The sequence below is a fragment of the Pangasianodon hypophthalmus genome, chromosome 18 (genome assembly GCF_027358585.1).
Source record: "Pangasianodon hypophthalmus isolate fPanHyp1 chromosome 18, fPanHyp1.pri, whole genome shotgun sequence".
NCBI classification, from domain to species: Eukaryota; Metazoa; Chordata; class Actinopteri; order Siluriformes; family Pangasiidae; genus Pangasianodon; species Pangasianodon hypophthalmus.
In genome coordinates, this window is record NC_069727.1 from 11428396 (window position 1) to 11453806 (window position 25411).

The 25411-nt window shown below is 39.4% G+C and overlaps 1 protein-coding gene across 1 annotated transcript; it reads left to right on the forward strand.

Moving 5' to 3' along the window:
- Window positions 1–4175: 4175 nt before the first annotated feature.
- Window positions 4176–25205, forward strand: tmcc3 (transmembrane and coiled-coil domain family 3). The gene is made up of 4 exons (XM_026922656.3): window positions 4176–4513; window positions 19937–20880; window positions 21476–21611; window positions 23572–25205. Exons 1-4 carry the CDS (start codon window positions 4502–4504, stop codon window positions 23872–23874), a joined length of 1395 nt encoding a protein of 464 aa, XP_026778457.3. The 5' UTR covers window positions 4176–4501; the 3' UTR covers window positions 23875–25205.
- The last annotated feature ends 206 nt before the right edge of the window (window positions 25206–25411 follow it).

Consider the following 25411-nt stretch of genomic DNA (forward strand, 5'->3'; position numbering starts at 1 on the left):
TTTTTCAACCACAAAGTTTTTTAAAATGTGTCAATAGGTGCTAAAACCCACAGATAAGAGCAATACATAAAGACTGAGCTGTGGTGTGAAGGTAATTACAGGTTGATGGAAAGTTTAGCTATGAAATTTACACAGTTTTTCCCAAACGTATTTACTTCAACTATTTAGATCATCACACATTAGCTTCAAAGGGCATTGTTTGGCTCAGTAATACCAGGCAAGTGCGTGATTAGTCAGGCATGCGGTTTACACAATGCTTAACACATATCTATACGTTTTGCATGCAAAACCCGGCAGCCATCATTATGTCATTATGACTCGATAATGTAGAAGTCATAAAATAAAAATCTATAAAAAAGTTTGTAATAAAAAAATAGAGTGCCTAAGACTTTTGCACAGTGCTGTGAGAAAGAAGCAGTTAGGGGAGAAAAAAAAATACTCAAAACATGGTGCTCCTGAGCTGCTCTGAATCACTCCGACAAGCCTGTAATAGTGTCTGACAGTCAGAGCTGCTTGACTTCTGTTTGGGTGGAGATTTGGACAAATGCATGTCATACATCATCAGGCCCCAACCTTAGGCAAAGAAAGTCTGGCTACCATCACAGTGTTCAGAAGTCAGAGGCATAATTAGAAGAGGAGCATTTCTATTTAAATACATGCATGCTAATATTCTGATAGGGGAACCACATCAAACCACAACAAGTACTGGTGTTGCACAGCTGAATGTGTGAATTTCTTTCTATCCAGTAGCGTATGTTACGCATCATGTTTAATTCACTATCACACGCTGTTAGTTAAAAGGTACTATACAGGTGCACAAACAATATAAATGTACTCTCAATATCCGTAATGCTCAATTATGTGCATTTAATGAATTTTAAATGTAACGTACATCATCTAAATTCTCTGGTTAAATCTACAAAAGAAGTACCCTTGATGAAGGCACCTCAATGACAAGTGTTTGTACCCTGAAAGGTACAGTTAATTACCTGTTCCCTGAGGGAGCAAATGTGAGATATGAGTGAGAAAATTAAGATGTGTGCTCCCTTTCTCAGCTCACCGGACTGTGGGAAAGAGTAAGCATGGGATAGGGCTGTGAGAAACTGAGTAATGGTGGTGTCTGATTGGATAAAGGAATCTGATCTACTGTCAAATGTCTGATTAACCCATCCACCTGTCAGTGCACACACACACACACATACACACACACACTTTACTTTCATCAGTCCATTTTTTAGGTGTGACCTTCTTCTTGCTTTCATATTCTTTTTTCCTAGCAAAACATGAAATTTCCCCTTACACAAAATGCATCTTCTTTGCCAACCTCTTGAATTAACACTTATTTCATTTAATTGAATGTATCCCTTGACTTGTGTGTGTTCATTTCCTGCTATAATACCCTCCCCCTAAGAGTTTTATTTAGTTTGATGGTATTCCCTGAATTAGTGATCTAGTATGAGGAGATGTTTTTGATAGACTACAAAGCACTTCTGTGTAAAGGCGTCTGCAAAATGCTGCAAATATACATGCAGTTTATCAACCATGTTTGGTTTGATTTAATTTTGTCTAAATGTTCACACAGTCACTTCAAGCATGCTGAGGTCTTCGGTACTTCAAACAGTCTTCTTTTTTTCGTTTTTTGACACTGTATGACACACTGAACCAAAGGCAAAATAGATAGAGATGCTGAAAATGTGAAACCGTAGCAAAAACCTCAAAGGTATTGGTTCCCCAACATGTATTTTAATATCAGTCCGCACCTGCATCAGACAAATGGTATTATTGAGACAACCTTTTGACATGAGTGTGTGATGATTCAGATATGCAGGCTGCATGACACTAAACTGGAGGCTTTCCACACTTTTAGTCATATAAGCTTCTTGGCTCTAATACCAAACTAAAGAGGCAAACTTTGGACATTAATCATCCTGGCTGATTAGGAGGAGGGGAGAACATTTTGTATATTTCTTTTTTTTTTTTTTAACTCAGACTCACACTTTAAGCCAGATGCAGGGATGCCTCGGCGGCTTGTTCTTCCCACTCTTCTTCTTTCAGAGACTTTTATTCGCATGGGATTATTAGTGCGGCAATACAGATCAAAGGATTTGTGCTCTGAGATTAGATTGCACTGTTGCTGAATCAGTCCACACACACACACACACACACGCACACACACAAGAGCCAAATGTTCACTGGAAATCATTAACTGCACAGCAGGCTCCATCTGCTTAGGACATTTCAGATTTGGTCTAATCTCACCCATGCAAATTCATCATAGATCTGATACATGAGTTTACAGCGGCTGTCCCTGTTGTTGAGAATGTGCCCCACTCGAGAAAATGAGAAACTGGTAGAGAAAAAAAAACAGCAACATGCAACACGACAGATGAGCTTGGGCTGTACATAGTTTTTTTTAATCCTCTGGTCCTTTAAAAATTCACTAAAGCCTTGAAAGCGTTTCTCCGCTGAAACATTAATGCGCTTAGGAACCATTGTGTCTATCTGCTGCAAGAAGCTATCAGATTCCACACTGGTTCTCTTTTTTTTCTAGTGAGACACACTGATGCTTTGTTGCAGTCAGAAAGACACAGGTGATTTAAAAAGTTCGTAGTGTGAAAAAACCCAGGAGACATCTGATGTTATCTGTGTGTAGCTTCTATCAGCCATGGGTTTAGTGTTCTTGCATATTTTACCTGTGGATTTGCTGTGCTGCTGATCATCAAGCAAAGAATCAGATGTGATATGGAGTGATAGAAATTTCAGAAAAAAAGGCTGACATTATGCCAGTCTGGATGGAGAATGTTACTGAACTGAACTGCAAACTTGCATCATTTACAAGAAAGTAGCCTCCTTTTGCCTGAACTGACAGGTAAGTGCCATAACACACTGATTTTCCATGTTGGTCCTTAACACACACATTTTAGTGTGTTTCCTGCACTAACACACCCATTTTACCCTCAGGGAAAAGGTTGTTAGTGAGCTCATCACTTGGGTTATATCTGCTGGAGCCAGAAAACCACTAAAATGTCTATTGTCAGTGAACATTGTGTATAAATTATATAAAATAGTATAAATATTTGATGCGTGACATGAGATCCTCACAGAAACATCTCATATGTAAAGCTGTGCAAGATTGACACAAAACTAAAGGTATAGAAAAGCTGATTTTGTGTTATTACCCATCACTTATGATGCCAGCCATTAACTACCAAAAATAACATTACATTTTCCAGCACCGAGATGGTACCGTTGCTACCTTTATTACATTTACATAGCTTGTTATTAGCTAAATTATTGCATCAACAGTGCCAGGTACATTTTGTCACTAAATTCATTATATATATATATATATATATATATATATATATATATATATATATATATATATAAATAAAGGTTACTAGATGCTAACAAGACCAGGCTAGGAGGGGACATCAGTTCTAAATGTTGTTTCAATGTAGTTAAGTTAGTCTGCTTTTGCCATGTAGATGTTCTGCACGTTCAACACTGAGCTTAATGTTTGCACTTCTTTTGTTACACTTTGCATTGTGATTAGTCATAGCCTCAGATGCTCCATCCCCAGGCCACACTTTTCTGGCCACAAGCTTCAGAATCATGGAGTTTGCCATCTCATTTGCTCCAGTTTCCAACAATGACACAAAGTACATTTCAGAGCAAGGTATAGTGACTGAATCAAAGTTCACAACATTGGATCTTTAACAGTTATTTAAGGGTTTTTAAATGACAGACTACAGCTGCTATTCTGTGGTTCTGTGACTAATGGTCTGCGATGTCATTCAAATGGCTTTTCTCCCCTGTGAATGTAGGTTTAGTGACAAAATGTACCTGGCTCTGTAATGAAAGCTAGAAGTCTAGCTTGTGTTGACTCTTACTCCCATTATTGACTTAAACTACTGAACTGTAATTCATTTTTTTTAGCCACACAGCTACAGCAGGCCTAACTGACATTTGTTATATCGCACTGTCATGTTATCTAAGTTATTTAGGTGGCAGTGAATGAACCTGCTTAACCTAGCTAACATTCAAGTTAGGCAGTTGAATTTCTATGTACTTGTCTGACAGCCATTTGACTCGAAAGATGTTGAATCGATTCAGGAGTCGTGTAAGCGAACCGATTCATTCGCGAATCAAACCCTAACCTGTTAGAAGGAGGGGCGGGTGCGGGTGAGCGCGCGCGGGGCGCGTGAATAGTGATAATAATGCAAGTGTCCGCTGCGTCGGAGCCGCTTCAGCTTCAGCTCGAGCGCGAGCGAAGCCGGATTATCATCACGAGGGACAGAGAGAGTGTATGTGTACCGAGAGAGAGAAAGAAAGAGAGAAGGAGAGAGAGAGAGCGCCCCCGTTCATTCCACTCACATAATGTAGACGAGTCCAGGCAGAGAGGACGCTGAGGGATTGTTGTTTTTATGGCGGAAAGTATGCTCACAGCGCCGGTACTGCAGCTGGGAAAAGTTCACCTCAAACTCCTTCACAAGCCTTCATGGAGAAAACGGTAAAACACCGCCGTCCGTTACGTTAAAAACTGCCTGTGTGTGTGTGTGTTTCATTTGTTACCATCCTATCGCTTGGTGACTGAGGTTGAGCTCTTTGATATATACAGATATATAGACAGATATATTTTCCATAAGCGCTTTACATGTTATTAGCTCCATGACCGCCAGACTCGGTGTGTGAGTCGGTTTCCCGCCTGATGCACTGTTTACTGATTCACACCGGACAGGGATAAACAGTAGATCCCATTTGAGCTGATTTTCTTGATTATTCAATTTCCTAAGCTTTAATTATTTCGAAGTACCCACTGTGGAGCTGTCTTATAGTGAACTGGAGCAGGTTTTTAAACCAAAACAAACAAACAAACGAACAAATTTGGTAACCCTGTAAGCAGCCACGGTGTCGTTTACAAACCGGTCAGAGGTCACATGACACAGTGGAGAAGAACAGGTTACAAACAGCTGTGTGTGTGTGTGTGTGTGTGTGTGTGTATGAACTCGAAAATCAAGTGTGAAGTGAAACATCACGACCACCACAAAACTGTGCATGGCTTCTTCACTGATCTGAAGTTCTTTCTCTGGTGGTTATTTGTTATCAGTTGAAGGGTTTATACATACATACATACATACATACATACGTACATACATATAATATGTATGTATGAGTGGGTTTGTATTGGACTGTATATAGCATATATGGCAAATGTAGCTTTAAATCAAACAATAATACAAACCCCTGATTAGGACTAACTTATTTCTCATCAGCTTAACTGTGGTGAAGTCTGCTACGTACCACACCTTACATACCACACCTTCTTCTCGCTGTCCCTCTCTAACCCTCATACTCTCAGCTCTTTAAATATCTTTAGCATTATTTCCTCGTTAGTTTGCTAAGTATTATTCTTCATGGTCATGGTGATCCATCTTCATTAAAATTAATGAAATGTGGAATGATGTGCCATACAGTTAGTTGAAATACACTATATGGCCAAAAGTATGTGGACATCTGACCATCACACTTATGTGTGTTCCTTCCCCAAACTGTGTCCACAAAGTTAGAAGCACATGATTGTATAGAATGTCTGTATGCTGTAGCATTTCAGTTTCCCTTCACTGGAACTACAGGACCCAAACCTGCTCCAGCAGGACAGTGCCCCTGTGCACAAAGCGAGCTCTATGAAGACACACGTTGTCAAGGTTGGAGTGGAAGAACTCGAGTGTCCTGCACAGAGCCCTAACCGCAACCCCACTGAACACCTTTGGGATGAACTGGAACACTGACTGCACCCCAGACCTCCTCACCCAGCATCAGTGTCTGACCTCACTAATGCTCTTGTGGCTGAATAGGTAAATCCCCACAGCCACGCTCCAAAATCTAGTGGAAAGCTTTCCCAGAAGAGTGGAGCTTATTATAACAGCAAAGGAGGACTAAATCTGAAATGGGATGTTCAGTAAGCGCATACAGTCATATGATGTGATGGTCAGGTGTTCTGAAACGTGTACATGTAGTGTATTTTGCATTTTACCTTCCTGTTTAATGGTGGAACGTCCGAGAGACAAGTTAGTTCCTGTTCTCACTTGCGTTATAGGTGCGATAAACTGTCATTCCCTCTCATCTCTCTCTCTCTTTCTCTCTCTCACTGGAATCACTGTCTTAGATTATGTGGAGCGTCCATGTGTATGAGCTGTTACTATAGAAACAATAACTTATTATAACAAACACATTAATATTAAACCTAATGTTCATGTTACAGCTGAAACTACTGTCCAAGCCGTGCTGTTAAGTGAAAATAATGCGCACCTTCTGACCAGTCAGATTCAAACATTCAACCACACTGTGGTATAACGTTACATTTGTAACTGGGATGGCTGAACAGCACTCAAAATCTGATATCAATATTAAAGCTGGTAGTTACAGGTAGTTGTTTGGGGATCAGGACACACCATGCACTCAAATGCAAACTGTCAAGGGAAAATAGTCAGCAATTATTTAGTTGAATGCATCAGTTCAATAGATCAGTTACTGTTTTATAAGCAGCATTCTTCTTTCTAGGGGAATTGCTAGATGGGCATTGTTATATAATCTGCTACAGACCCATATTGTGCAGAAAATTAGAGCATGTGAATATTAGGAGCCTCTCATAAAGAATGTAGCTTTACTGTGCACTTGGCTGTGTTGACTACCAATGTAGCAGTTTGTCCACTTCTCTACAGTTTGCGAGTTATTAGCTAGCCACAAAACGTGTGGTTATTAACGTTTAAGCATTAATGGGAAAGCAGAATGTTTTTACCACATTCTCCTTTCTTCTGTTTTGCTTCCAGATAAATGTGGCCCATACAAAATTCAGTAGCCAGGGTTTTAACTCGTGTCAAACCCAGGGATCATATGACTCTCATTGTTTTTAATCATCACTGGCTCCCAGTCAAATATCCTATTACTTCGAAGATACTCTATCTTTCCTATAATGCCGTAAATGCTTCTTACTTATCTCTCTTATATATATTTCGTCTATATAGACCTGCTTGCTCTTTAGACTCAAGTTTCCTTTTCCATCATGTTAAGTTTTGCACCACTGATGACCAGCCTATTATTTGTGCTCCTTCCTTGTGAAATATTCTTTATCAAAATGCTAGACAAGTCAGTGCTTAGGCTTTTGGTTGATTAGTGCAGCATAAATTTAGACATTTTTCATTATATCAGTACATTTTTGAATTGATATTGTTGGTATTGTTGAGTGTTCCTGGGTATTATAGTATGTTTGCGTCATAATACATTATAATGTGGTATTTATGCAGTCGACTTCATCTGTGTGTAAGAGAGCGTGTACATTGCGCAAGTTCTGAAGTGATATGATCTCATACAGAGGCAGTCATACATGACTTGTTAAAACTGTTGATGTTTCATCAAACTCATGATTACCATGAAAGCCATGAGACTCGATGATATATGATCATATGTTGTAAATAAACATAGCTGGAAAATTGGCAGTTAAAGGCTTTCACAGTAAAGGCTGTCAAGTGTGTAATGTCAGCTGTTTTCTAGAAATGAAGAATATTGTGCTACCAGTTATAGAAGGTAACTCTCTATTTTAAAACAATCCAGTGAATGTATACTTTAGTTAATTGTTATTTGTCGTTGTCGTTATTTTGACATTGCGATAGAAAATGACTTTCTGACTTACAAGGAGATAAACAGCTTTTTCTAGGAATTTCTACATGATGTGAACACATTACAAAAGATCCACGAGAAGTTGTTCTTCCACTCCTTCTTGTTCTTATTTACCACAGTATTAATTCTTAAGTCTCCAAGAAGTCTTATATACACCCTACCTTAAGAAAAAAAGTGTGTCAAAGCAGTCCGTGACCATGATAATAATTATGATAGTATCTATAGTAAAATATTGTGAATTAATATTTTGATTATACTGTTTAAAGATATTTAAGCTTCAGAGAATTTGATTGCTAAATTTTGTGAATTGATAATCACAAACGAGCTAGTACAGCAACATTTCATTGGTGGCACCAGAAGGATTTTATAGAGCAGAGAATCCCTGACAAGATGTTAGAATTAGACTTTTTCCAGCTGAACTGTTCATCAAATTGCTGATCGCTTTAATACATTCATGATGCTAATCATAACAAAAGTAAAAAGTGAAACTTCATCCAACAGGAGAATTGAACACCGATCTTTGATTGAGGATGGTGATGAAAATCAGAACTTGGGGGAATCAAAAGGGTTAGAGTCGATGATACAAGAACAAGAGCTCAATTAAGCCTCAGTCATGCCGTGATCTTTGCGCGCCCCCAGTTTTGGCAGGAACAGAGCAGAACCTGATCCACTCTAAGGAATTCTTTTGAGGCCATGTTGGTCCTGCATGCTCAGAGTACAGTACCACGTTGGTGCCTCTTTAACACACCTGATCATGAAAACTGAGAGGAATATGACCAAACTGCTCTGGACTCAGACATACAGGACCACAACAAGCAACCCAGGTGTAAAGTGTCCTACAGTAGCCTGCTGGGAATGTGATGGATATTTAATGAACTAAGCTATTTCCAGTGCCATGAGTGAGCTCTTTGTTTGAATAGCTGTGAATTTAAGCATAAGGCATCTAAACCTGTCAGAGATGTAAGTGTATGTGAATGAGTAAGTGTCTTACTCATGTGTGCTTCATTAAGCTGAGCAGTAATGAAGTGAAAGCGCAGAGTCCATCCTATTAGACTCTTTGTAATTGGATTGCTTTACCATCACAGCTTGACATACGCTAATGAAATTCTAGAGAGGACCTGACTTGGTAAGGACTAGGGTTATGGATTTTCTGATCAAAACAAATTACCCATAACATATTACATTGATGTATGCCATTCTAATAAGAACATTGTGTCTGCAAGTTGTGTTATGAAACAGTATATTAAACTAATACTTGTTGACCTGTCTGGTTCTTATAACTGTTACCATGCAAAGAACATTTCACTCGTTCTGTTTGGCAGATGCTTTTATCCAAAACGATTTATAGTTGAGCAGAGCAGTTGAAGGTTATGGGCTATGTTCAACAATAGCAGTTTGGCCATATTAATCTGCTGATCAGCAGCCCAGCAGTGCCCAGTTCCTCTAGCACAGCTATGGTTGAAAAAAATGTTTTATGTAGAACTATGACAATCAAGTAATTGCTGGAAAGTCAAAGCTTCCGTTCATAGATGCACTATATGGCTAAAAGTTTGAGGATGCCTCATCATTGCACCCATTATGATTCTTCCCCAAACTTTTGCCATGAGGTTGGAAGCACACAATTGTTTAGAATGTCTTCGTGTGCTATAAAATTACAATTTCCCTTCACTGGAACTAAGAGAGCCAAACCTGTTCCAGCATCTCCAAAATCTAGGGGAAAGCTTTCCCAGAAGAGTGGAGGCTATTATAGAGGCAAGGGGTGATCAAGTCCATATTTATGCTCAAGGTTTTGGAATGTGATGTTCAAGAACTGATTGGGGTGTGATGGTCAGGTGTCCTCAAACTTTCAGCCTTATAGTATACATTACGCATCCCCTGGATGAACAGAAGTGAAAGTGTGGCATGGAAGTGATGAAAAATTCAAACATCAAATAATAGAAATTATATGCTGTAGGATATGCCCTGGGAGTTCGTTTCCAATTCTGACAAATTGGGAGAAAGGCCAGTGGAATAAAAGCAAACTTAAAATTCCTCTATTGTATTACCTGACATTAGTCAAATGCTCAGCTGATTTATTGGATGTCTGATAACGGGCTGCCGAGAGGCACAGCGGTCTGAAGACTGATTTATATTTGCTGTCAACTATGCTTATGTATACACAAGATGGCTGCCGTGCATATCCGGCCATTATCAGGAGAGCGAGTGCCCTCACGCATAATAGGCCAGTTTACCTGACGCTCGTAGTGAGGCATTCATACACTTTTGCGATTTTATGAGCCTCAAACTGGGAGGTTGTTCTCTCAGAAACCATGAGTACAGATCGAGTTCTGTGGCATTCACATTTTGCTGATTCTTGAGTTAACGGGACATGTTCTCATGCCCATTGTTTTTTTGTTTTTTTTTCTCGTGTCCAAATATGATAAGTAACCAAATCATAATCACTTCGTAATCATGCATAATCGAGCATAATAAGTTGCCAATGATTTCTGACTAAATTATTTGACAAACTTATTCTGTACCATTGGGTAACACCAATCAGGAGCTTGTAAGTCAGGCACATATCACAAAGAAAGGAAGCATGTGTTAGCCCTCACCCTCCGAGATTTCTGACTGATAGGTATTATGCGACAGGGGAAATTAGCTAATGGTTGGGAACAATTGAGCCAAGACATAAACAAATAACCAGGATAAAGAGCCCTTATCTGTGGAAATCACACTGATAAGAACACTCTTTAAGTGTTTTATATGAAAACTGCATTCATGAATGACATAATGTGACAAAGTATGTTCATTGTTTCACTTTTGACAAATATCAGTAATTTGTGTTCTTGAAGTTGGTTAGGTGCGTATGCAGAACAAAGTAAAGTGTCAGTGAGTTGGACAGTCATATATACACACACACACACACACACACACACACACACACACACACACACACACACACACGCATTATGGATCGGCCACACAAATGCACAGTTGGAATTATGTTGCTTTTCTCTCTGTCTCTCTCTCTCTCTCTCTCTCCCTCTCTCTCTCTGAATTATTCTCATTTATGTCCTTGTTGGGACACTGTGTTGTTCTGAAGCACACATAACTTACACCTCACCCATATTTCATGTTTCCATAACATGTGTTTGTTGTCAGATGAAGCACTGATACTGGCAGTACCTCTGTGTCCTCTCTACCGAGTCAGATTTGTGGGTGTCTGGAGAGGAGCTGCCTTCTGACAGCTCTTTTATATTTTCCTACTTGCCCATTGCGTTAGCTTTAATTTACTACTTCATCACTATGGCGAATAGATCTCTTCCTAGGACTCTTTGCACTGAAGTTCCCTAGTGCTCGTGTAGAAGTTTTTGTGCAGCAGATCTAGTGAAAGGCAATGTGTCTTTGAGGACGTTGTGGTAGAACTGGTCGGTTGAGAGGATATATGAGAGAAATTCAGTTCTGAAGTTCAACTCTCAACACACACCAGCCCTTTATTAGAATACAAAGGGCAAGCTTTAGTACTGTGTTTAAGAGAGACAGAAAGAGGTGTGATCATGCTTATACCACCATGCAGTTGCATTCTCGAATCAGAAGGCTGTAACATGAACGTTAGGTTTATATTAATGCTCGTTCTAATAAATATTGTTTCTGTAGTAACAGTTCATTCACTGGGACTTGTATGTGGGACAGTCACATAATCTAAGCTAAATAATAAATGGATTAAAAAAAAGTCTTATTGTTTAACAAAGGAAAAGCGTAAAAGTGTTGATACTGTGAAGCTTTCTGTTAGGAGACTTTTATGTAACATTTATGGAAGGAGTCTTGAATGACAGCGCTTTGTAACAGTCAGTAAGTTCTCCAGCAGACTTCAGGACAGAGTTTTTGCGCTTTCTGATTCTCAGTAACATGACAAGCTGTGTTTTTCGTCTTATTAACGTAAAGAGAGGGAAAGAAAGAGGCTGGCGATGGAACGACTGTTTATAGCTGCTGTAACATAAGTAGTAACAGGAACTAACTTGTCTCAAGGACGTTCCATAACATTCAGTGTAACTATACACTGTTAAAAAGCGTAACCTTTTATAGAATTAATTATTTAAACAGTGTAAATGTTGGAAAATAATCCAGTAATCTGGGTCGCATTGGGGCGTAACATGTGTGTGTGGGTGTGGGTGTGGGTGTGGGTGTGTGGGTATGTGTGTGTGTATGTGTGTGTGTGTGGGTGGCTTGAGGGCAGCACCAGATTTTTCCACATTTTCTTTGAAGCTCATGTTTATTGTTTAACCTCAGCTGTGTGTAATGAGTTTGCGGTGCCATATTGCCCAAGGACATCTCCTTCTGAGAAAATGGAAAAGTCCATTTATTTTAAGTCCAATGGTCAGACGATTCACCTTGTTTGCCTTGGGATTCTTCACCCTAAACCATAAACCTTAAAATGTTTTTTTTAATATTAATTCCTTTCAGGGAAAGTAATTTGGGGGTCCAGAATGATCAGAGTACAAATATAGTCAGTGCAGAGGTTTTGCCTCTGAAAAATGACAGAGCTGAGAATCTCAGTGGAAAATTTAATATGTGATAAAAATTATAAATACCTACTACATTCCAGTTTGCAAATAAAGCCTATGAGTCTCTGTATCACTAAAGTCCTATATTACACCCGCAGGTCTGTTTTTATTACTAGCATTTATTATTTATAGATTTTAACAAATCATTATTTTTCTTTAGCACTGTGAATTTCTCATCTTTCTTCATACCATCAGTCCTAGGGATAAAGGGTGATTTTATTTATGCCACAATGCCGTGACGTGTGTAAACACACACACACACACACACACACACCAAAGCACAGCAGGGTTTGTTAAAAGAACAGTAAACTTATAATGCTCAGATAGTGTAAGAACAAATTGTTGAGACTTTTTGCAGTTTTGAAGTTTTTATGTCTTAAATCCATGGTTTTGAATTATATATCTCTCAGTGATCAGGTTGAGCCGGCTACCATGGAATAAAATAGATCAGATTTGAGACTAAGAAACGTTTCAGCTAGAGGCTAACGGCAAAGTCTAGATAACTAACTTTGGCTTAACACCTGTTTCAAGTGAATAAGGATCTGGATGAGTCAGCAAGGACTAGCTAGCTAGGCAAGTTATTTGCCAATGAGTACAATTCTTATTCATTGAAGAATAAGATGTACTTTTTAACCATTTATAGTTACTTTTAATGTTCGTGAGACTAGTTCTTGTTATCACTTATGTTTTAGCAGCTATAAGCAGTTGTTCCCTCACCAGCCCTTCTTTTTTTTTTTTTTTTAAAGAAAACAACAACAACAAAAACACACAGCTTGTAATGTTACTGATAAACCGAAAAGTACAAAGCCCTCTGTCCTGTGACTTTCCTTTTACCTCAGTTTTATAAAGCATTGACACTGGAGACTCCTTTCATAAATGTTAAATAAATGTCTCCATAGAAAGCTTCACCATATCAGCAATTACACATTCTTCTTCATAAAATAACAAGATTTAAAAAAATCAATTTATGATTAAAATTAGATTATGTGGAGCCATACAAGTCCCTGTGAATTAGCTGTTACTATAGAAACGTTAACGTATAAGACTGAGTGCCTTAATATAATGCATGTCCTTTGTTTTGCAGCCGCATTATGGTCACAGCTGCTGTTACAGAACATTAAGCTAAACTTTCTGACCACGGACCAATTCTGACCAATCAGAATTGAGAATCCAATACTGCTTTGGCAACACAAAATTTAATACACGTTCAAGATGACCTCATCTTTGATTGTGGTGACTGTGTGTAGCCGAGGGTGAGAAATAACCCAGAACTGGCATTTCTTAAAGTATGTGTTTAGATGTGCAAGCAGGTGAAAATTTCTGCTATAAGTGCTAAAGCGCTAAGAACTTGACAAATGTAAATGTGGATAGTACGCTTATGACAAATTGTTTTTACTTGTCACTTATGACAAGTGTTGCTGTCATGTAATAAACATAGTTGCTGTAATGCACCATAGCAATACCATAGTGATGTAGTGGTTCAACGTGTAATAAACATAATTAAACGTATGGCGGGGCTTGGGATTGGTCAGTTCCATTAGAGACTGTTTTTACCAGGATTGATCTTTGTGGAAGTCTTATGCAAGTCTTGTGTGATGACTAAATCACACAATAGCCTGAGGCTGAAAAGTCTGCTGCTTTGTGCGTCTTTAGTAAAAAAAAAAAAAAAACACGTAAACATGTTTTGCAGTGTGCATCATCGTGCCATGGTTGTGCACCCATTTGAATTTTAATGCGTTTTTTTTTTTTTTTGATGATGCCCACTATTGAAATTTGAGCCTAGTGAATCTCTGAGGATTAGTTCATAGTCACTGTTTCAGTGATAAAGGCTTCTGCAAGGCACAACTTCAGATGCTCGCTGAGCTCTAACTGTGCGTTTGAAATCGCTTTGTAAAGTCAGTACTGGTAAGCCTATTGTTTAATGACATTAAGCCTAAAGCAGTGCTTCTCTATTTAATACACACACACACCCCAACATGGCAACTCTCTTCTGAATGCCACCTCCCCTGATCTCTGCAACTGTTAATCATTAAAACTGAGAAAGGGAGAAAGATGTGTCTTTTTAGGCATTTGGTAAGATAGCATGTAGAGAATTATGTGGAGGTTTCACTTACTTTGTGGCCTGTATATATAAAAAATTAACACTGGCTGTCATTGTGCTTTATTGACGTGGGCTTTTAGGATGCAAATTGTATGCATTTTGCCCAGTGGTTTGTGTCTAAGCATTTGCTTGTGCAGTGGAACTATATGCAAATTAGAGACCAAGATATTTGATGACATCATTCTATACACAGCCAGGTGAAGACACTTGGAAGCCTTACTGGTCCTCCCAAAAATACGCTATTTTCCATCAACAAACCCGCTTTAAGGTTTGTGGCAAAACATTTCATATGTAAATATTCGTTTAGAATTTATATTTTATATGTACTTTTATATGTATTTTTAGATTTTATATGTACTGTATAGTCTAGATTAGTCTTACAAGGTGCCTGATGCACTTTTCTGGTCACAAGCTTCAGAATCTTAAAGGTTTTCTTTTGAGATTTCTTTTAACCATTTTCTTGTATGTGCAAATAAGTGCACCAGTTTCTGATAGACAAATAACCTCTTAACCAAAGTGGTTCACTGAGCTTTTTGGAGCAAGACCACTGAAACATGGGGCTGTTCTAATGCTGTAATTTCCCACCTACAACCAGTAAAAACCACAGAAAACGCCCCTTGAAATTTCAGTCAACTGGGGGTAGTCTTCTCAACTACCAGTTCCTCACCTGTTTATGGAGTGACATCAAATCAACATGGCCGCTCATACTGAGAACAGTGTAAAGTGCTTCTTCTCTACTTTTAAAGGCATTTATAGCAGTATTAGCTTTAGATCAGTTAATATACAGACACAGTACTTAGTTGAATCTGTAAGACTGACGGTACTAATCGCTGTTTTGAAAAGGTAATTAGTTATTTATTTAGTTATTACTAACAGTAGCTGGCTAGCTTCTTTCTAGCACTAGTCACTGTTGTTTCAGTCCAAAGTTCACTATAGTAGAACAGAACCAGTAGCCTCCAGGCCTGTAACTCTAAAGTGCAGTTAAAGTAACTGCCCCTTACAAAATCACCACTTACAAGGCACCAGGATCACAGCATTAGCCCTGGGGCAGATTAGCACCTGTGTGTGTGTTTGAATGAGGTAGTGGATAGTACTAGGCGTAAAGAGAAGGTCTGAGACATTTAAAATGCTGCCGTTGTCTCGGATACTATTGCAGCCTATTACATTATTCATCAATGCTTTTGTAAATCACTCTGGATTAAGAGCTCTGCATATAAGTAAATGTTTGTGTGTCTATTTACTTCATTGTTTTCTCTTTGTACTCTGGCATATGTCTCACAAATTGCAATATTTCCAGGTTAAGAATTAAGGTTTATTGCTGTTGTAAGTGTGATTTAATGCACTTCAGTTTAGTATAATGCATTCCTTAGTCATCACATGCTTGTCTCAAACAACCTTTAACCTTTGAACCATTGCTGAACCACTGTCTAAGTAATGCCAACTGCACATAAACATTTTTTTTTTTTTTGCAACTAAGAGGCCAAGGTTAACCCTGAAGATGCTGGAGAGAGCCAAGCTTTTCACAGGGCAACCATAGCTTGGACACTTTAAAAAGCTGGGATTTATGAAATTGGGGAATCGTATGAAATAGTATGAAATTTATTGTTTGCTATAAGACATGTTACAGCCTTAACAAACGTGGGAAAAGTTTCTCTTAAAATATTTAACATTTTGGCCTTGGCGTAAAGCTCTACATCTGGCGGAAACCAAACTGTGCTCATCATCCTAGAAGACCATCCCCACAGTGAAGCATGGTAGTGGTAGCATCATGTTGAGCGTTACCATGAACTGCCATGCGGGTTTCTTCTGGGTTCTCCAGTTTCCTCTCCACCTGCCAGTAGTTGGTTTGGCTGCTTAAAATTGCCGCTGTGTGTGAATGCATGTGTGTGCATGGCATTCTGTATTGATTTTTAATTTTTACCCAAACGTATAGCGAGCCATACGACACGCAGAACTCGAGTACAAGAGTATTTGCTAAAAGTTATAAAGGTCAGTGGGATCAGGAAGGACAGCTGCAGAATCTGACCAGAGGCTGTTGATGATGAGACAGATGTGCAGCCATGACAGCTGCACCAATATTAAACATATGGCAGCAAGGTCAAGCAGTTCAGTTTGAGGTCTGCATGTGAACTCTATGACTTGGTGGACAGTCTTATTAGAGAAGACCTTGAGTATTTTTTTTTTTTTTTTTTTTTTTTTTTAAATAGACTTTGAGAAAAAGGAATGTATGTTTTATCTTCAGAGACTGTGGGGCTGTGTCTCTGAAGCTTGCACATTGGCATGAGTGTTTCTCAAATTGTTATTGTAATCCTGTGATTGTTAGAACTAGTCTGTTGTTTGGGTTTGTACTGTCTGATAAAGTATTATCAAGACTTATAAATTTTCCCCACACTGGAGACACTTCCATGTAGAATTTCCTCCATAATTATACACAGCGCAGCCTGGAGGCAGGAGATGATTCAGTAGTGGGTTAACAGAAAGCCTTTTTCTCAGGGAGGTGACAATGTCACCATTCAGCTGAACTTGTATCGCTTCCCATTTGAAAGATAGAATAATATGAATCATTCAACTCCAATATGCAGAGATGAGGACAAGGTCATCGTCTCAGTTTGACCTGAGAGAAATTGCAGTCCAGTTTGAATTAAACTGAAACATATCGATGAAGAGATGGTTTTTGAGCAGAAATGTGATATGAGATTTTAAATGAATTCAGCTGAACTCAAAAGTGCTTTCATCGTAAAGTAAAGGTCTTAAAGCAAATGATATGCAAATAATGCTCTTTAAACTAGGGCACATACGAAAAATAAAATATACTAACAATTTTTTTTGTCAAGCTACTAAAAATAGTAATCATGTTTATGAATTTCCTGCTTGGTGTCATATAGAATTATGTCATATTATGTATTATGCAAGCCACACACAGATCAGGTATCTGATCTGTTATTCAGACACTGATGTTGTCCCTGCAGTACGTGACTGCATGAGTTCAGAACGTTCCCACGACAGTTGTGCCAGTGTGAGGTCAGGTGCATTATTAATTGATTATTAATCTCCCTCTTTCTCTGTCTTTATCTGCTGGGCATTTAGTAATATTCTGGATATTCCAGCTGTATTATGGTCTCTTTCTCTCTCTGTCTCTCACTCATATATATATATATATATATATACACACACACACACACAAACACACACACCCCTACACCATGTTTGTTTCTAATGGAGTAGGAGCCATTTTCTGGGGATTTGCACAGATTGAGCTGTAATGTGGAAACTCTTTGTGTTTGCCTGACCTTTTTCAGTCTCCGTCTCATGTTCCTGTGTGAGGCCACATAAACAATGAGTCAAACTGTTACATGAACAGCTGTCTATATTCCACAATATGGAGCGCTCATGGTATTAGTACTGTGGTTATTTCAAAACATCTTCCTTCCTCAGTGTTTCATTTAGTGGCTAGTATTATGTGGGAAGGGTTTGTGCTCTGATTGTTTAGGAAGTCACCATAGGGACTGTTATTTATTTATTTTTTTTCAAGTTTCAATTCCACTTCAAAACATTATGGTCGATAAAAAAGTTACTGCATATTAGTTCTTGTTGCTAACGGGTATGGATTAATTATCTAGTGAATCTTATGCATACGTTTTGTCTTATCAGCTCAGGACATTGAGACTGAAGATGGATGAAATTTTTATTAATGAAAATATTTTGTTTTGTAATTGGTTGAATTAAATCTGATTCTCAGTATAGCCATTATCATGCAGCTCTATCCACCTCTATACTTTTTTTTTTTTTCCCTTGTTCCATCTCTCTGTTCTCCACACTGCTAGGGAACACAGACTCTTACGCTCTCCTCTTCCAAAAGAGACATGAATATGTTGCATGTCTCAGATGAAGGGTCCATCTCAGGTCTGTGTATATGTGAAGGTAGTGACCTACTTCTCGAAAAAGCAAGCTTTTACCATGCCACTATAGCAATCATATCTGAGGAATGGTTTCCAGACACACTTTCTTTCATTAATAAAAGGCTGCATCCTTGTTCTGTAGGGTAAGATTGGGGTGTTTTGGTGTTGGCTGTCATGGCAACTATTAAATTTGAGTTAATAGTGAAGACACGAAGGTCTCTTGCAGATCCGCCTTTTATAACGTGATCTCAAGAGCGAGAGGTGAGATGTGCACACAGAGTCATAAGAATGGGTGAGCACTTCCTGTTCAGAGAATGAGAATGACGTGCGTGTGCGCGTGAGTGTGTGTGGTTGGTGATGGAACTGGTTGTGAATGTATTATGACTTTAATGAAACACAGACCCTGACTCTTTATCAAATCAGCTTCAGTAAAATGTCTCCCTAGGTATATCATTGCTTGTTTATTTAAGAGCTCAAGCTTAAGCTGACATCTCTGACACACTCTCTCACACACACACACGTCAGCTCTTTGAAACCAGACTAGTCAGTCTGGTCTCTGCCATCTATTTGATTATAAGGTATATAAATTAAATCAGTAATATAGCTCAGAGAACTGTGTATCCTCAAGCACAGAGTCAATGTTTTGACAGTGGGTTGGTTTTATGAAGAGTCAGGATGTGCTCTGGCCCTCACTGCTAATTTATATACCGGTGTCGTACACACTCCAGTTCAACACAGACCCTTTCTGAGTTGAACACGGTTGTCCTCAGCGCACAATTGCAAATATGTTGAATACCCTGTTTGAATGTACAGTAGCAATTGAAACTATTGGCTGAAATCACCTGAGGGGTTATTTTACATTGTTTACACTTACAGTTTACACTTGTGTGCCAGATCTTAAGCATAATTTAATAAAGCTTGGTTACACTAAAGGATTATCGTTTCTCTAGCTAAATATAACTAGCTACCAAAACTCTACAAGTGTAGGTAATGAATTAAACAAGGTATTACATAAGCAGACGTTACACTGAGAGGCTGTTATTGTTGTAGTTAAACATAACTTGCATAACCTAGATATCTAGCTTGCTCTTGTGGATGGGTCACCAAGGGTCTTTTTGAGGGTGTCGTCAAGGCGGCTGGCCTCGGACAGCACTTCTGCAGTGGTAGTGTATTGCGTAAGGGTCCACTCTATTAAACAGAAGGTTGTGAGCTCAAATTGGTGGACTGCCAGAGTGTCACTTTTAAATCTTGTCAAAAAGACCTGACATGAGCATTCTTGCTTCTCACTGCTTTCTGGTTGATTATTTTCTAGTCTTTGAAGCCAGACCTTCGTTAGAGTCCTTCACCAAACTCACCAATTATTTCGCCAATAAGCATTGCCAAGAACTGCCTATATTGACAGAAGTAGGCAATATGACTGACTTGGCAGATGACTAACCAGAGACCTTTTCCTGTACTGTTCCGGACTGTCATATACTTACTACTTATTTCTTCACACAACTCTATACAATAAATAGAGATGAGATAGAGAATCTCAGTTCTCTCAACTCATCTCAAATAGAGAATAGAGAACTTAAAGATGAGATTTTGTTAACTTTTTTACAGTCCAGTGACCATATCGTGTATATCAGAGGTTCTGTGACCTTTGGGTGGAGCATGTGAGGTTGGGACTAAATATTTTCTATCTATCCATCTATCTCTGTCTGCAGTCGGAGCGAGCGGCTGAGGGGATCAGTCTCCCGGGCATAATGCAGCGTGGTGGTTCAGAGTTGTGTCTGGACCTTGAGAGTGACGTAACTGTTCGGGATGGAACACGTCCTCGGCTGGGTCTTGACAGCCTGCAGCAGAAGATGCTGAAGGTGACGGAGCAGCTGCGTATTGAGCAGGCCTTGAGGGACGAGAATGTGGCAGAGTACCTGAAACTCATTGATACTGCCGACAAGCAGCAAAGCAGTCGCATCAAGCATGTGTTTGAGAAGAAGAACCAGAAGTCTGCACAGACCATCGCGCAGCTGCAGCGCAAGCTCGAGCAGTACCACCGGAAGATCAAGGAGTGTGACACAGCTGCCTTGGCAAACGGCACCAAACAGGCACAGATGCCTGGCAAAGATGTTAAAGAAGCTAAGGATGCATCCAGGGACAGCCTGAAGGACTGCGCCAAGGAGGCAGGGGCCAGAGCAAGTGGCCGAAACCAACAACTGGACAAGGTGAAGACAGTGGGCCCAGGCGTCTCACTCTCGCCACCATTCTTCTTCAACAAGTCACGAGGCTTTGCCAGCCTCATCCGAAACAAATTTGGCAGTGCTGACAACATTGCACACCTGAAGAGCACAATGGAGACGGGAGGCGGGCTGAGAGCCGAGGGGGCAGGGCGAGCTCTGAGTGGCAGTGCCACGCTAACAAGCAAGCCTAAGTATCCGAGTGACGACGAATGCTCAACAGGCACATCAGCATCAGCAGAGAGCAGTGGGCATGGCGGGCAGGCTGAGGGGGGACAGGTGGAGAGTGTGAGCAGACTCAGTGATGCTCTGGAGGAGGTGAGGGAGCTCCGAGAGGCACAAGGTCACCTCACAGAGGATATTGAAAGCTTGAGGAACCAGGCAAAACGTAATTACGGCTTCATCTCACAGATGCTGCAGGAAGAGCGCTACAGGTACACAAACAATTAGGGATGTCAGAATGAAGCTGAAATGCTTTAAATCTACATTTATTTGCTTAATGTAGATCTATTGAAACACACATTTTCCTGAAAAGTTAGGTTAGATGACCCCTTGCTTGATGTAGAAAAAGGTGTACTTATGTTTACAAAATTTAATTATGCACCAGTTTAATTAAACATAAAAACAAGAAAACTAAATGCTTGAAAGTATTATTAGATGTTTTAGATGTGTGAGTAGTTAGCAATTTCCAATTATATCATAGCAGTTTCCTCATTATAACATTTTTTTTCTTCTGGATGGATCTCAAATGATTCTTTATTGGGCAAACATACGCTACAGTGGTTCTACATTGCCAGTATGTAAGACACTATGTAGTGAGTCAGGATTCTTGCGCAGGCCTGGAATTCAGCAGCATTAATTTACAGACCTGGAAAAGTATGGAAATTCAGAACACATTTGGAATCTGTAGTATTTAGCTGTTCCCTTATTTTCATTCTTCCTGATGGATAGATACCACATTCATTATTTCATTTTTTTTGTCTCACTCATACTCACACATGCCACATGTATGCTGGTCTCCTCTGGTAGGTGCGAGCGGCTGGAGGATCAGCTGAACGACCTGACCGAGCTGCATCAGAACGAGACCACCAACCTGAAGCAGGAGCTGGCCAGTATCGAGGAGAAAGTAGCCTACCAGGCCTACGAACGAGCCCGTGACATGCAGGTATACACACCACGCACGCACGCACACACGCACGCACACACACACACACACACACACACACACACACGCACAGCAGTCTGTCTAAATACTGAGCCTGGCCAAGTGTCTGAACTCTCCTGAATGAAAACTACAAAGATGCTGAATGAGATCCAGGTATTGTTCCAACCACAATGGAGAAACCGTGAATGTTATGTGGCTGTTCATGCAGCAAAAACAACTTTTGTTGTTTCCTGTGTTGCTTAACTATGATATTAACATTTAATGTACCTTTTTATACCAGACGCAACCAGCAGCAAGCCACACTGCGGTGGTCACACATGCTCTAAGCTCTGCTTTGTTGTACATGTGCTGCGAGTGGCTGTTACTAGAAGCTTATTCAAAGTACACTCCCTCTGCCACACTGTTGACTCATCACTTCTTTACTTCAGTGTTATAAGGTTCTGTCTGGCATTTTGGTCAAAAATGAGTTAATTACATAAATTTCACTATGGTGGGTACTTTATTCTTCTGTGGTGTCATTTTGGGGTAATATTTGAAAGAAATGAAGAATTCTGTCTCCAAACTCAGAGATAAACTTGGTTTTATGAGGTTCTATCTTCCAGCCAATCATCATCCAGGATGAACATAAGGTTAGAGTTAGCATAGATGGCTGTGGACATTTACAGCCATGGGCAAAAGTTGTCTTTATATTCTGACAGAAAGAACAACTTTAAAATGAAAAGTTTTGAAATATCTACTTTAGAAATGTTTTTATTTAAATGTGAACTGTCATGCATTTTAGATAGGGGGGAAAAAAAGAACAGATTCAGTAAAAAAGCATATATGATCAGTGTGGACTTAATAGGCTCAAAATCACTATCTGCTGAGTTTATTACAATTCATTAATTATTTATACAAGATTTAAGAGATTGCTTAATAAGAAAATCAGATAGAGCTTTACAAAACCAAACAGTGTTTGATCTTACAGAATAATAATGTCCTATCTGCTTTTAGCTAATTTTAAAAAATGTACTTTCTAATTGTCTCAGACTTTCGAATAATGCAGTTTAGAAGTAACCCCAAAGTGGAGGACTTGTTGAGCTGTAAATCGAAATTTCAGTACTTCAGATTTTTGCTAGCAGGATTGTCAAATATTTGATGTCCCATATCTCAGAGCTGCTCTTCACCGAGAGAGCCTTCATACTAAGGTTACAACTTGTGTGAAGTCAAGAATTCAATTGTTCCTGATCAGGAAAACAGGAACTAAAAAGATTCCTGAATCTGTGGCCCAAGAATTAAAATCAGCCTAAGGTATGCTAATAAAATGTGACTGCAGTTCCAGTTTCTGAAATGTTCCTTTGGAAATGTGCCTGTATTCAGACTGAGCTGCAGCTCAGCAGGATTGTGCCATTAGGAGATGCACTTTGGCGTTTGTTTACCAACTGATTACTCGTTCTATATTTTCCCTCTCAGTGTTTTCTGTCTAATATTTTTTCTCACTGACTCAATATGTCTCACTGTATTTGCCTTAATTTCTCACTTTGTTTCTTTCTTTCTTACAATCATTAGGTGCAAATATACTTCACTTTCATCACGTGTACGTGCATGCACACACACACTCGCACACACACAGCTGCTATACAATCGGCATTGACCACATAACTTGCTTGCGTATCTTGTGTACATCTGGACGATTAAAAGTGGCATCCATTAGATAGCATGTCAGAGCCATAATAGGAAAACTGTTACTGTTACTACTCAATGACTGACTAGAGTAGTACACAAGTATGTGATTTGAGACAGAATGATTAGTGTGTAGTGAGTTGTGATCACAGTATCACATGGTGCTGTGGATGGTGTATATTGTGTCTTTCCTCTGTCTGTAGAATCCATTATTTTCTGTATCTTTCTCTTACTCGTCTGTGTCTGACTTTTTTTCTCTTTGTTTGTCTCTCCATGTCTCCCTCTCTTGTTTCTGTAGGAGGCATTGGAGGCGTGTCAGACACGTCTCAGTAAGCTGGAGTTGCAGCAGCAGCAGCAACAGTTGGTGCAGCTGGAGAGCGCCGATGCCAAAGTGCTACTGGGAAAGTGCATCAACATCATGCTGGCCATCGCCACAGTGATCCTGGTGTGTGTCTCCACGGCGGCCAAGTTCACAGCGCCGCTACTGCGCAGCCGCCTGCATGTGCTCGGGACTTTTATATGCGTGTGTTTGCTTGCACTTGGCTGGAGCCACTGGGAGCATATTCAGTGTGTGGTGGAGCAAATTTTTCTGACCAGGTGAAGGAGATATCCCGTGTGTGTGTGCGTGTTTTCAGACTGTGACTTGGGACACTGGGACACGGGTCAGGAGGAACTGTTCGGATATTAACTTGTGATTTTAAATCTTGTTTTAATCTTTTGTGTGTGTGTGTGTGTGTGTGTGTGTGTTTGTATGTGTTTGTATCTGCTACAGGACTCTGTAGGATGTGTTTCAATCTCAAGTAACCGTACTGTATTGTTTGCACTGGTTCATGTAACACGGTCTCTCACATTCAAATTTGCAGGAATTCATAGAAGTCCAATGGAACCTGAGTCAGTGATTGCTGTCTAATGAGGTTAATATTCTCCTTGTGGCCACAAAATGCAATACAAAATAGAAATAATTGGTTACTTTCCAGTGTTTACTTTGCCAGAATTTCTTCACTGTTCAGTGTGAAGTGGGTAGGTAGAGCTAACCTTAGTTAAGGGCTAGATAAGCTTTACTCTCACCAGTCACAAGCAGTCTAGTGAGTGAAAGCATATGTACCAAGTCTGGCCTACTGTGTTAAATCTGTAATTGTGTAGGATGTTGGGTTGACGTCCAGGTCTTGAACAAAGAGATGTTTATCAAGCATTATTATAACAATACAGAATAAGGCCATACTCACTCAGACAATTTTAAAGATCGGTCTCATCAGCGAATTAAGCTGATGTTTGAGCAGCATTTACATTTTTAAACTGTTAAGCTTTAATACAACACTCAAGTTTGGCATTATGACATTAATATTTCAACACTGTATGGGAGTGTAATTGTCTATGGAGTTCTAAATGGATATGGTTAAGATGAGGAGAGGGTTCTTTGTTTATTTAATTAAATCACTCCTGCATGGTAGAATCCTTAAACTCTGGCCGTGATCAGGCTGGATTCACTGTACTCTGTTCTCACAGTCGAACTACTGCATTGAGCTGGTGTAAATACATTCACCTGCACCTCGTCTGCCAGCAGTGTTCATCTCTTTCTGGTCCACTTTTCGTCTAGAGCAGGAAGAAACCAAAGCTCAGCACACACCAGCTGTCTGAAATGCAGTGTATGTGATGCTTAAATTCACCTGTGCATGGAAAGCAAATACGTTTTTTGGTTTTTGATTTTTTTTTTTTTTTTTTTTTTTTTTTTTTTTTTTTTTTTTGTGTGTGTGTGTGTGTGTATGTGTGTGTGTTTTAGTGTTTTAGCCTTGAAATAAGCAGTGGAAAGCTGAGCTGTATAATTGAATGAAATGTAGGACTTTTTAAATGAAGGTTTTACCGACTATTTTTATACCTCTGTTATCCAGGAACTGTCTTGATGAGTCTGTGAATACAGTGATTACTAGCTCACGTGGTGTTTGTGTGTTCATCACCTTCTATCTATAAAAAAGGTGTTATTGTCACTGCCTAAAATAATGTTAAAGATACATTCTTTCAGATTCGTAGGACAAAAAAACTTTGGGAATGTTCCACTATACATATACTTTCCTTGATGAATGATTGATTGAGTACAATCCAGCTAATCTATAACTTCAGACCACCTTAGTGAGCTGGAG

Bases quoted from the DNA above. Each gene is read 5' to 3' on its own strand.
- tmcc3 (XM_026922656.3), top strand. The intron at 20,881-21,475 runs GTACACAAACAA...CTCCTCTGGTAG, and splicing joins CTGCAGGAAGAGCGCTACAG to GTGCGAGCGGCTGGAGGATC. The intron at 21,612-23,571 runs GTATACACACCA...TTGTTTCTGTAG, and splicing joins AACGAGCCCGTGACATGCAG to GAGGCATTGGAGGCGTGTCA.